The following is a 15,591-nucleotide window of genomic DNA, read 5'->3' on the forward strand; positions in this document are numbered from 1 at the left end:
ACCATTCATACAATAAACTGACACTAGTTACAGACCATTCATACAATAAACTGACACTAGTTACAGACCATTCATACAATAAACTGACACTGGTTACAGACCATTCATACAATAAACTGACACTAGTTACAGACCATTCATACAATAAACTGACACTAGTTACAGACCATTCTTACAATAAACTGACACTAGTTACAGACCATTCATACTACAAACTGACACTAGTTACAGACCATTCATACAATAAACTGACACTAGTTACAGACCATTCGTACTACAAACTGACACTAGTTACAGACCATTCTTACAATAAACTGACACTGGTTACAGACCATTCATACTACAAACTGACACTAGTTACAGACCATTCATACAATAAACTGACACTAGATACAGACCATTCATACAATAAACTGACACTAGTTACAGACCATTCATACAATAAACTGACACTAGTTACAGACCATTCATACAATAAACTGACACTGGTTACAGACCATTCATACAATAAACTGACACTAGTTACAGACCATTTATACAATAAACTGACACTAGTTACAGACCATTCATACAATAAACTGACACTAGTTACAGACCATTCATACAATAAACTGACACTAGTTACAGACCATTTATACAATAAACTGACACTGGTTACAGACCATTCATACAATAAACTGACACTAGTTACAGACCATTCATACAATAAACTGACACTAGTTACAGACCATTTATACAATAAACTGACACTAGTTACAGACCATTCATACAATAAACTGACACTAGTTACAGACCATTTATACAATAAACTGACACTAGTTACAGACCATTCTTACTACAAACTGACACTGGTTACAGACCATTCATACAATAAACTGACACTAGTTACAGACCATTCATACAATAAACTGACACTGGTTACAGACCATTCATACAATAAACTGACACTAGTTACAGACCATTTATACAATGAACTGACACTAGTTACAGACCATTTATACAATAAACTGACACTGGTTACAGACCATTCTTACAATAAACTGACACTAGTTACAGACCATTCTTACTACAAACTGACACTAGTTACAGACCATTCATACAATAAACTGACACTGGTTACAGACCATTCATACAATAAACTGACACTAGTTATAGACCATTTATACAATAAACTGACACTAGTTACAGACCATTCATACAATAAACTGACACTAGTTACAGACCATTCATACAATAAACTGACACTAGTTACAGACCATTCATACAATAAACTGACACTAGTTACAGACCATTCTTACAATAAACTGACACTGGTTACAGACCATTAATACTACAAACTGACACTAGTTACAGACCATTAATACAATAAACTGACACTAGTTACAGACCATTCATACAATAAACTGACACTGGTTACAGACCATTCTTACTACAAACTGACACTGGTTACAGACCATTCATACAATAAACTGACACTAGTTACAGACCATTCTTACTACAAACTGACACTGGTTACAGACCATTCATACAATAAACTGACACTGGTTACAGACCATTCTTACTACAAACTGACACTAGTTACAGACCATTCATACAATAAACTGACACTAGTTACAGACCATTAATACAACAAACTGACACTAGTTACAGACCATTTATACAATAAACTGACACTAGTTACAGACCATTCATACAATAAACTGACACTAGTTACAGACCATTCATATAATAAACTGACACTAGTTACAGACCATTCATACAATAAACTGACACTAGTTACAGACCATTCATACAATAAACTGACACTAGTTACAGACCATTCATACAATAAACTGACACTAGTTACAGACCATTCATACAATAAACTGACACTAGTTACAGACCATTCATACAATAAACTGACACTAGTTACAGACCATTCATACAACAAACTGACACTGGTTACAGACCATTCATACAATAAACTGACACTGGTTACAGACCATTCATACAATAAACTGACACTAGTTACAGACCATTCATACAATAAACTGACACTAGTTACAGACCATTCTTACAATAAACTGACACTAGTTACAGACCATTCTTACAATAAACTGACACTAGTTACAGACCATTCTTACTACAAACTGACACTAGTTACAGACCATTCATACAATAAACTGACACTAGTTACAGACCATTCTTACAATAAACTGACACTAGTTACAGACCATTCATACAATAAACTGACACTAGTTACAGACCATTCATACAATAAACTGACACTAGTTACAGACCATTCTTACAATAAACTGACACTAGTTACAGACCATTCTTACAATAAACTGACACTAGTTACAGACCATTCATACAATAAACTGACACTAGTTACAGACCATTCTTACAATAAACTGACACTAGTTACAGACCATTCTTACAATAAACTGACACTAGTTACAGACCATTCATACAATAAACTGACACTAGATACAGACCATTTATACAATAAACTGACACTAGTTACAAACCATTCATACAATAAACTGATACTAGTTACAGACCATTCTTACAATAAACTGACACTAGTTACAGACCATTCATACAATAAACTGACACTAGTTACAGGCCATTCTTACTACAAACTGACACTAGTTACAGACCATTCATACAATAAACTGACACTGGTTACAGACCATTTATACAATAAACTGACACTAGTTACAGACCATTCATACAATAAACTGACACTGGTTACAGACCATTCTTACTACAAACTGACACTGGTTACAGACCATTCATACAATAAACTGACACTAGTTACAGACCATTCTTACTACAAACTGACACTGGTTACAGACCATTCATACAATAAACTGACACTGGTTACAGACCATTCATATAATAACCTGACACTAGTTACAGACCATTTATACAATAAACTGACACTAGTTACAGACCATTCATACAATAAACTGACACTAGTTACAGACCATTCATACAATAAACTGACACTGGTTACAGACCATTCTTACTACAAACTGACACTAGTTACAGACCATTCATACAATAAACTGACACTGGTTACAGACCATTTATACAATAAACTGACACTAGTTACAGACCATTCATACAATAAACTGACACTGGTTACAGACCATTCATACAATAAACTGACACTAGTTACAGACCATTCTTACTACAAACTGACACTGGTTATACAGATAATTAGACTGAAAAATAAGCATATCGCAAATTAATCTTTTTAAGCTCTGCTGTCAGCGAAAGCTGTATGGAGCTTAAGGATTAGGTTGTTTCTTCGTCTGCCATCCATCTGTCAACTTTTCTACTTTCATTTTCTCCTCTAAATCTGCATGGTCAATTAACCTGAAATTTGGTATGTAGGTGTCATGTGATGATCAGATATAAGTTTTTTCAAGACAAATTTAATTGACTGGGTTATGAATATGCAAATTAGGTCTAAAAATAGAATTTTTGTAAAAATGCTTCTCCAAACCATTTTGCGAGTTGAAATTTCTTGTGAAGTTGTCTTGGAATGAGCAGATGTAAGTTTGTTCAAGACAATTTGACTGGGTTATTCATATGCAAATTAGGTGTAAGAATAAATTTTTGGGTAAAATTACTTTAAAATCTTCTCCAAAACTACTGGGTCAATTGAGTTGAAATTTGTTATGTAGGTGTCTTTGGATGAGCAGATATAAGTTTGTTTAAGACTAGTTGATTGGGTTATTAATATGCAAATAAGAGGTAAAAATAGGATTTTTGTAAAATGGTGACTATGATATAAAAGTACATATCTTACCAACTTTCTGTGTGAAATGTGGTGTACCGTATACTATATATGAGTCATCATATGAAACCAGTACTCCCTTTATTACTTTGCTATTAGGGATGGATAGGTAAGTGAATAGATATTCAAAAAAATGTATGCAAATATGCTTAGCAACAGGACCATGCCCATAGCAACGGCCAACTACACTTGTGCTACAGTGCCATTGGTATTTTTTAGAGCATTTTCAGTTTTTTGACAAGTTTATACTCTTTCTCCTATTTCAGAGTAATCCACCATTTACAAAAGAAATCAAACATTGTAGATTTTACTATGTTGATAAGTTTATACTGGTGACCTGTGGGAATACAATGTACATGTATAAATACCATCTAGATGACAAACCAAGGGATGATATCAAGAGGTATGTCTATGCATACACCCTTATTGGTTACTAACTATAATTAGTAGACAGACATATCACAGTGTTTGCTAGACATCTCTATACTAACTATAATTAGTAGACAGACATATCACAGTGTTTGCTAGACATCTCTATACTAACTATAATTAGTAGACAGACATATCACAGTGTTTGCTAGACATCTCTATACTAGCTATAATTAGTAGACAGACATATCACAGTGTTTGCTAGACATCTCTATACTAACTATAATTAGTAGACAGACATATCACAGTGTTTGCTAGACATCTCTATACTAACTATAATTAGTAGACAGACATATCACAGTGTTTGCTAGACATCTCTATACTAACTATAATTAGTAGACAGACATATCACAGTGTTTGCTAGACATCTCTACACCGACTATAATTAGTAGACAGACATATCACAGTGTTTGCTAGACATCTCTATACTAACTATAATTAGTAGACAGACATATCACAGTGTTTGCTAGACATCTCTATACTGAGTATAATTAGTAGACAGACATATCACAGTGTTTGCTAGACATCTCTATACTAACTATAATTAGTAGACAGACATATCACAGTGTTTGCTAGACATCTCTATACTAACTATAATTAGTAGACAGTCATATCACAGTGTTTGCTAGACATCTCTATACTAACTATAATTAGTAGACAGACATATCACAGTGTTTGCTAGACATCTCTATACTAACTATAATTAGTAGACAGTCATATCACAGTGTTTGCTAGACATCTCTATACTAACTATAATTAGTAGACAGACATATCACAGTGTTTGCTAGACATCTCTATACTAACTATAATTAGTAGACAGACATATCACAGTGTTTGCTAGACATCTCTATACTAACTATAATTAGTAGACAGACATATCACAGTGTTTGCTAGACATCTCTATACTAACTATAATTAGTAGACAGACATATCACAGTGTTTGCTAGACATCTCTATACTGACTATTGTAATGACTTGTTTTGATTATTTTCCACTGGTAGGTATCTGACCAACAACCGTTATAAATTAGTAAAGACTCTACAGATGGATAGAGCCCAGCAACTTACAGCACTGTCATCAGTCAATGGTTTTCATTCATGTATCCTTTTACAGTGTATTCAGTAGAAATATAACTAGTAGTTGTCACAGATTCTCACACATAGTTGTAAGTTTACAGTAGGTCTGCATCAACCAGTTACTAAAATTGCTTTATTAGTGTTTTTAACACAGGGACAAGCAGGCAAGCCATGTAATTGAGTGATTGATGGATCGATCAATTGATCGAATGATTTATTGATTATATGATTGCATGAATATTTTTTGCAGTTAAATGAAACTTATTTTTTGTGGTGATATCAATCTTTTACCCTTCTTTCCCTGGCTACTTTTCTCTCTTTTCAGCTGTACATAATTATATCTTTATTGACTAAATAAAGATATCTTGTCCATTCTTCTTCTCATGTTATCTAAATTAAAACACCCCTAATCTTATGATTACCAAGGCATTGGTTACAGGAACAAATTTCTTTATAGATTATCTTGTGGGAGATTCTCACACCAAGCCATGCACAAACTAGTAAAAAGAAAAGTAACTATATACAAATTAATTTTCTTAAGTGGCCTTTAAGTTTCCCACATTTACATGTGATTAACAATAATCCTCTAATTTATATAGGACAGTTTGAGATGGCCATGATTCATTGCCAAGTTTCCATATTAGTGATAATGCTATTATATGAGTGAAGTCATAACACATTAGATAGGGTTATTCTTTGTTCAAGTCAGACAACTGGATTTTGTAGACAAATTTAATCCTAGCCTGACATTGACTTCTAATAATCATCTTTATTCATCCAAAGAAATTTGGAAATTTGTTGAATGTTCACCGTGGAGCAGTGCCCTAGTGCCCTAGTATTGAAGAAGCAGGAGGAAACAAGAGTACCTGGGGAAAACCTGCTTTGTTCAATAGGGTCAAACTGATCGTCACACTTCTTACAAACAAACCTGGTTAATTTCTAATGAAGCCCAGCTGACACTGGGCAGGTTTGAACCCAGAGGTAAGAGGTGTAGGAGCTAACCACTCAGCTACTAACAACCTCTCTATAGAGAGGTACACAAGGAAACAACTTTGTGTTGACATGAAGGTTATATTATTGCATTTGCCAGTTTTCACTTTTGATTATTTGATTGTGTACATTATACCACCCTAACCTTTGAACTCAGATATCATACTATGTGCAGGTTCCAATAAGTCAATGGAAGTATTTGATATGAATACAGCACAGAGCGTACGGATTCTACCTGATGTCCACACTAGACCAGTACATACGATATGTCAAAATGAAGTAAGACTTCTTTCTTTCTTTGAAGTAATCATTTGAATAAGAAGGGTCATGTACTGGTACTTGCAGACCATTATAATGTACACTGATACTGGTACTTGCAGACCATATAATGTACACTGATACTGGTACTTGCAGACCATATAATGTACACTCATACTGGTACTTGCAGACCATTATAATGTACACTGATACTGGTACTTGCAGACCATATAATGTACACTGATACTGGTACTTGCAGACCATATAATGTACACTCATACTGGTACTTGCAGACCATATAATGTACACTGATACTGGTACTTGCAGACCATATAATGTACACTCATACTGGTACTTGCAGACCATTATAATGTACACTGATACTGGTACTTGCAGACCATATAATGTACACTCATACTGGTACTTGCAGACCATATAATGTACACTCATACTGGTACTTGCAGACCATATAATGTACACTCATACTGGTACTTGCAGACCATATAATGTACACTCATACTGGTACTTGCAGACCATATAATGTACACTGATACTGGTACTTGCAGACCATATAATGTACACTGATACTGGTACTTGCAGACCATATAATGTACACTGATACTGGTACTTGCAGACCATATAATGTACACTCATACTGGTACTTGCAGACCATATAATGTACACTGATACTGGTACTTGCAGACCATATAATGTACACTCATACTGGTACTTGCAGACCATATAATGTACACTCATACTGGTACTTGCAGACCATATAATGTACACTGATACTGGTACTTGCAGACCATTATAATGTACACTGATACTGGTACTTGCAGACCATATAATGTACACTGATACTGGTACTTGCAGACCATATAATGTACACTGATACTGGTACTTGCAGACCATATAATGTACACTCATACTGGTACTTGCAGACCATATAATGTACACTGATACTGGTACTTGCAGACCATATAATGTACACTCATACTGGTACTTGCAGACCATATAATGTACACTGATACTGGTACTTGCAGACCATATAATGTACACTCATACTGGTACTTGCAGACCATATAATGTACACTCATACTGGTACTTGCAGACCATATAATGTACACTGATACTGGTACTTGCAGACCATATAATGTACACTGATACTGGTACTTGCAGACCATATAATGTACACTGATACTGGTACTTGCAGACCATTATAATGTACACTGATACTGGTACTTGCAGACCATATAATGTACACTCATACTGGTACTTGCAGACCATATAATGTACACTCATACTGGTACTTGCAGACCATATAATGTACACTCATACTGGTACTTGCAGACCATTATAATGTACACTGATACTGGTACTTGCAGACCATATAATGTACACTCATACTGGTACTTGCAGACCATATAATGTACACTGATACTGGTACTTGCAGACCATATAATGTACACTCATACTGGTACTTGCAGACCATTATAATGTACACTGATACTGGTACTTGCAGACCATATAATGTACACTCATACTGGTACTTGCAGACCATATAATGTACACTGATACTGGTACTTGCAGACCATATAATGTACACTGATACTGGTACTTGCAGACCATATAATGTACACTGATACTGGTACTTGCAGACCATATAATGTACACTGATACTGGTACTTGCAGACCATATAATGTACACTGATACTGGTACTTGCAGACCATATAATGTACACTGATACTGGTACTTGCAGACCATATAATGTACACTGATACTGGTACTTGCAGACCATATAATGTACACTGATACTGGTACTTGCAGACCATATAATGTACACTCATACTGGTACTTGCAGACCATATAATGTACACTCATACTGGTACTTGCAGACCATATAATGTACACTGATACTGGTACTTGCAGACCATTATAATGTACACTGATACTGGTACTTGCAGACCATATAATGTACACTGATACTGGTACTTGCAGACCATATAATGTACACTGATACTGGTACTTGCAGACCATATAATGTACACTCATACTGGTACTTGCAGACCATATAATGTACACTCATACTGGTACTTGCAGACCATATAATGTACACTCATACTGGTACTTGCAGACCATATAATGTACACTCATACTGGTACTTGCAGACCATATAATGTACACTGATACTGGTACTTGCAGACCATATAATGTACACTGATACTGGTACTTGCAGACCATATAATGTACACTCATACTGGTACTTGCAGACCATATAATGTACACTCATACTGGTACTTGCAGACCATATAATGTACACTGATACTGGTACTTGCAGACCATATAATGTACACTGATGCTTTCTTTCAAATATGAATTTACATATTCCATAAGATGATCTTGACATTCATATAATTATATTTTAATTGGATGTGATAAGGGAGTGATCAGTTTTTACGGACGGGGGTGGGCCGGTGACTTTTTGTTCATGTTGTACTTTAAAATAGCAATTCATCCACAAAACAATCCAACCCCCAACCCCCACCCCCCAACAAATAAAAAACACCCCCCCCCCAAAAAAAAAAAAAAAAAAAAAAAAAAAATATGTTGACAAGAAACATTCTTTTTGTTCGTGCAAGAGACACTCTATTCTCAAAGCATAATACCGCACACTGCATAGTTAATTTTACATGTTACATTTTCAGTAATTTTAAGTGTATCCATGTAAGTAATTGGCCCAAAACTGACCAAGTACGGGCAGAGTTACGAGCTCGCAAGTCTCAAGTACGAGTGACGTCACTCATACAGAATGAACGTACACGTACGCTGCATATCACACTTACACATGTTACATGCACTCTCAGACAAATGAAACGTACCGTACAACATAGAAACCCTTTTTAATGAATTGTACTTATTTAATACTAAAACTACATCTCATGCCGACAAGTTGTTTGAAAGTCGCCACTATAGTCAGAGTGTGACATGCCGTTCTCACCATTTCACAATCATCTCAAATCTTTTATGAATCATACAAAAGACAACGGGGCGGTCAATAGGAGAACAACTTTATTGAGATGTTATTGAAGGTGTGATCGTTCCAATGCACCCGATGCAGTCGTCTTTTGCTCACGTCATTCAAGTGGTGGACAGTGATTTTATGCACACTGTAGCTCCAAGACAAACCGCGCTCATTCACAAGTCGATCGTCATTCATCAAACTTCAAATTTTTACCGAAACATTACTTTGATATCAGAACAACAAATTTTTTCGTGGGACACGTAGTCAGTTCGGATGACCGATCAATTCAGATATTCGCCACGTACTCGCGGAATACGACAAGCGTGAGTCCTCTGCGTACTCATCGAAAATTAGGCCAACTGCAAGAGTATGACGTCACCCGTATATGGAAATTACGAGTTCAGACGTCACTCGTACTTGAGACTTACGAGCTCGTAACTCTGCCCGTACTTGGTCAGTTTTGGGCGAATTACATACCTCGTGTATCTGGTAAATTGCTAACCAAAACCCATTGCTTCATATGTATTAAAGCTCTTTTAATAGACAGGAACCCTATGAGAAGTATGATTGTCTGTTCACGGACATACAAAATATTCATGGTTTAGTAACCAAAAGTTCTAGGATATCTCTTAGATTAAGTGAACTATTACCATAGATTAATTCAGCTAATTATCAAGTATATGTATTATAAATAGAGTTAATATACTTGTAAACCCATGTCAATAACTGTCACACATAATGATGTACTTGCATCATATAATGAATTGTTTGCATCATATAAAGATATCTTCACATCATATAGTCAAAATATTGTTTTCTTTAGACTTAAGACAGCTGCGGCTTTCCATACATGTACACTCATTGACTAGTTTGCTCTCCTCAAGGCACTTGTTTGTCCTGTTCATAATTGTTCAGTTTAATCATGGCACTGACTCAAAACTCCAATCCCTTCATTGACCAAACTGCTAATTTGAATGGTTTTTTAAACGTTTTGTATAATGAAAAATGTCATTGATTTCAAAATAGAAATTAAAAAATGTCATTAAAAAGTTTTCTGTACTACAGAAGTTGCAGAACTACATTAATTCAACTCACTTACTACTGGATATGTTGTCCAATATATTGCTGACAACATGATAGCCTTGAAAATAAATACATTCTAATACCAAGGAAATATAATGATCTGCTAACAAAATTTTACTTGCAGTATACAGTCACTCAATGTGGATACTAGATATTCCATCAGAGATATGCAAATCAGGTGTAAAAATGTGAATTTTGGTCAAAAAACCTTGATTTCAAAAAGTACTTGGTCAATGAGACTGAAACTTGGTGAGATGTTTCTGGAAGTGTTATTCTGCAGATTTTCTTCAAAACGTTTTAACATAGTTGACCCTAGCAACCATGACCACGCCCTTAGCAACAACCAAATGCCAGTGTATTTTGGTCAAATAACAACATCACCTGGTAGGCAAGTGTGTAAACATTCAAAAAGTGTATGCACATATCCCTAGCAACCATAACCATGCCCATAGCAACAGCCAAGTAGTGGTGTATTTCACAAAGATGACAACAGGGATTCTTTGACAAGTGAACGAACATTCAAAAAGTGTATGCAACTTAAGTATGCCTAACAACAAGACCACACCCATAGCAACAGCCAAATGATCACATATATTTCTGTAGAATCTTTCGAGGCAGTTGAAGCAACTATTCTGCACCACTAGACTTTCCTTGAAGTTATTCTTGTCTATCGTCCACCACCGTCAGTTAATATCAAGTTCACAGTACCACAGTTCATGAAAGAGTTCAGTACCACACTTGAAAAATATGCCACATGTCCTGTAAATCTCTACATTGCTGGAGATTTCAATTTACACCTCAAAGATGAAAACAAGCCTACAACCCAGAAATTCAATGGAATCATCAGTGCTTGCAATCTTAAACAATGGGTCAAACAACCTACACACATAAAGGGTCACACTCTGGATCTCATCTTATCTAACTCTGCAACCAACATCAATACTGTTTCTATAGATTGACTGCAACTCTCTGACCACAGTCCTGTTCACGCTGAACTTGCTCTTGTCAAACCAACACCTAGTAAACGTGAAATTTCATATCATCATATCTCTGCTATCACAGCTGACAGTTTCCTCCATGATCTGGACAAAAGATCTGAACTTGTCTGACCACCAAATGATCTTTCCTCAGCCATATCAACATATAACCGACATCTAATTGAAGTTCTTCAAGACCATGCTCCACTTAAGAAACGAATCATGACCATATGCCCAGGTACCATGTGGTACACACATGAAATTGACAGGGCTAAGAAGTGGAGACGGAAGGCTGAACATCAGTGGAGAAAGACCAAGGTGGAGATCCACCAAAAAAGCCTACTTCTCCAACCTAATTGAAGAGAACTCGGGTAACCAGAAATCACTATTTCTTATCTTATCAGCCCTGTCTGGAAACAAACTGGAGATGACTTTACCCGACCATACCTCAACCAAAGATTTAGCCATTATTTCTTCAGCAAAATAACATCTATTCATTCAAGCCTGGATAATGTTCATCATACACCAACAGATTTTGAATTTCCAGATGCAGTTGTCCTGTCATCACTCTCTACAATCTATATTAATAAGGAAGAAATCAGCAAAGTTATATCAAACTCTCCATTAAAAACATGTGTACTCGATCCTGAAGCAATGCCAAGGTAAACTCCTAACCATCATATCTGTGATCATAAACTTATCTCTCACAACTGGTACTGTTCCTGACTCACTTAAGAAAGCAGTCGTCACACCAATACTTAAGAAACCATCACTTGGCAAAAATGTGTTCAAGAATTTACCCTTTCTATCAAAAGTCATCAAAAAGATCATCATAGCACATCATGTAACATCATATATGACTGCCAACTCACTACTAAAACCACTTCAATCAGCGTACAGAAAATACCACATCACTGAAATAACACTCACTTAAGTCAACAACGATATTTGCAAGGCACTGGATGCTGGCCAATTTGTACTTATGGTTCCTTGATCTCTCCTCTGCTTTTGATACTATTGATCACGACATACTCATCTCAAGGTTATCAAAAGTGAACATCATCAACATCCCATTGCAATGGGTTCATCTCAAGGTTATCAAAACTGGGTATCATCAACATCCCATTGCAATGGGTTCATCTCAAGTTATCAAAACTGGGTATCATCAACATCCCATTGCAATGGGTTCATCTCAAGGTTATCAAAAGTGAACATCATCAACATCCCATTGCAATGGGTTCATCTCAAGGTTATCAAAACTGGACATCATCAACATCCCATTGCAATGGGTTCATCTCAAGGTTATCAAAACTGGGTATCATCAACATCCCATTGCAATGGGTTCATCTCAAGGTTAGCAAAACTGGGCATCATCAACATCCCATTGCAATGGGTTCATCTCAAGGTTATCAAAACTGGGTATCATCAACATCCCATTGCAATGGGTTCATCTCAAGGTTAGCAAAACTGGGTATCATCAACATCCCATTGCAATGGGTTCATCTCAAGGTTATCAAAACTGGGTATCATCAACATCCCATTGCAATGGGTTCATCTCAAGGTTATCAAAACTGGGTATCATCAACATCCCATTGCAATGGGTTCATCTCAAGGTTATCAAAAGTGAACATCATCAACATCCCATTGCAATGGGTTCATCTCAAGGTTATCAAAAGTGGACATCATCAACATCCCATTGCAATGGGTTCATCTCAAGGTTATCAAAACTGGGTATCATCAACATCCCATTGCAATGGGTTCATCTCAAGGTTATCAAAAGTGAACATCATCAACATCCCATTGCAATGGGTTCATCTCAAGGTTATCAAAACTGGGTATCATCAATATACCATTGCAATGGGTTCATCTCAAGGTTAGCAAAACTGGGCATCATCAACATCCCATTGCAATGGGTTCATCTCAAGGTTATCAAAACTGTGTATCATCAACATCCCATTGCAATGGGATCATCTCAAGGTTAGCAAAACTGGGCATCATCAACATCCCATTGCAATGGGTTCATCTCAAGGTTATCAAAACTGGGTATCATCAACATCCCATTGCAATGGGTTCATCTCAAGGTTAGCAAAACTGGGCATCATCAACATCCCATTGCAATGGGTTCATCTCAAGGTTATCAAAACTGGGTATCATCAACATCCCATTGCAATGGGTTCATCTCAAGGTTAGCAAAACTGGGCATCATCAACATCCCATTGCAATGGGTTCATCTCAAGGTTAGCAAAACTGGGTATCATCAACATCCCATTGCAATGGGTTCATCTCAAGGTTATCAAAACTGGGCATCATCAACATCCCATTGCAATGGGTTCATCTCAAGGTTATCAAAACTGGGCATCATCAACATCCCATTGCAATGGGTTCATCTCAAGGTTATCAAAACTGTATCATCAACATCCCATTGCAATGGGATCATCTCAAGGTTAGCAAAACTGGGCATCATCAACATCCCATTGCAATGGGTTCATCTCAAGGTTATCAAAACTGGGTATCATCAACATCCCATTGCAATGGGTTCATCTCAAGGTTAGCAAAACTGGGCATCATCAACATCCCATTGCAATGGGTTCATCTCAAGGTTATCAAAACTGGGTATCATCAACATCCCATTGCAATGGGTTCATCTCAAGGTTAGCAAAACTGGGCATCATCAACATCCCATTGCAATGGGTTCATCTCAAGGTTAGCAAAACTGGGTATCATCAACATCCCATTGCAATGGGTTCATCTCAAGGTTATCAAAACTGGGCATCATCAACATCCCATTGCAATGGGTTCATCTCAAGGTTATCAAAACTGGGTATCATCAACATCCCATTGCAATGGGATCATCTCAAGGTTAGCAAAACTGGGTATCATCAACATCCCATTGCAATGGGATCATCTCAAGGTTATCAAAACTGGGTATCATCAACATCCCATTGCAATGGTTTTTATCCTATCTTAGTAATGAACAGACAACAATCTATATCTATATATGGCTCAATATCAGATACTCAACATCTACAATTTGGAGTACCACAGGGTTCAGTGCTTGGTCCATTTTTGTTCTGCATTTACATTCTACCACTTGCTCAGCTCATTCGACATCACAATATCAACTTTCATCAGTATGCCGATGACAATCAACTCTATCAGTATTTCTCCCAGTCTGACATCCTATCTACATTACACAAGATGGAAGGAGTGGTCCATGAAATAAAAATATGGATGACACAAAATAAACTCTAACTCGATGGCAAAACCGAAGTACTTCTAATAAGGTCTCAGTTCAACTGTTCACCTCGTCCTATTGATCACATGAATATTGGATCCTGTTAACTCTGCACAGAATATAGGTATAATCTTTGATGAAAACTACACTCTCTATGTAAGCATGTTCACATGATATGCAAGTCAGTTTACTACCAACTCCGTCAAATAAGCCATATTCGCCAGTATCTAACTAAGGAAGTCTCAGATGATAATACTTATACATTGTATATAATCTCCCAGTATTCCGAATGAGTGCTACGTCATCGAGGACAAATGATTCCCCTCATGTCGCCCGTATCCCTCCGAGCCGGTAGGGAATCATGAGTCCAAGATGACGTAGCACGAATGAGAAATACCGGGAGATTATTTAATATTTATTATATACATAGACCCACTATTTTTTTCTATTATAATGACAATTTTAAACTAAAATATTCTAAACTTACACTGAACATGCATTAATTTTATGAAGTGATGGGGCTACAGCGCTCAGCTGTTATGTTCATTCAGTTTTCAGAATGTAGTCGCTATTGCGACAGCTGCCGTCATTACTATTAGGGACCGGTCAGTTTCTCCAGCCTGGGGGGGGGGGGGGGGGGGGGGGGGGGGGGGCGGTGGATTCTTAAATCGGGCCGACAAAAAGTCACTGACCCCCCCTATCTGTAAAACCAAAAACAGGCTGACCCCCC

At 36.7% G+C, this 15,591-nt stretch overlaps 1 protein-coding gene across 1 annotated transcript in view; it reads left to right on the forward strand.

Moving 5' to 3' along the window:
• The window catches only part of LOC144453371 (WD repeat-containing protein 27-like), a 174,869-nt gene that overhangs the window by 71,578 nt on the left and 87,700 nt on the right, over nucleotides 1-15,591 (forward strand). Inside the window, exons 17-19 of the mRNA XM_078144648.1 lie at nucleotides 4,057-4,193; nucleotides 5,221-5,318; nucleotides 6,443-6,564. Of these exons, the coding sequence (XP_078000774.1) occupies nucleotides 4,057-4,193; nucleotides 5,221-5,318; nucleotides 6,443-6,564 (357 nt within the window). The remainder of the gene's footprint in view (nucleotides 1-4,056; nucleotides 4,194-5,220; nucleotides 5,319-6,442; nucleotides 6,565-15,591) is intronic.

The sequence above is a fragment of the Glandiceps talaboti genome, chromosome 2, assembly GCF_964340395.1.
Source record: "Glandiceps talaboti chromosome 2, keGlaTala1.1, whole genome shotgun sequence".
In the NCBI taxonomy this organism is placed as follows: Eukaryota; Metazoa; Hemichordata; class Enteropneusta; family Spengelidae; genus Glandiceps; species Glandiceps talaboti.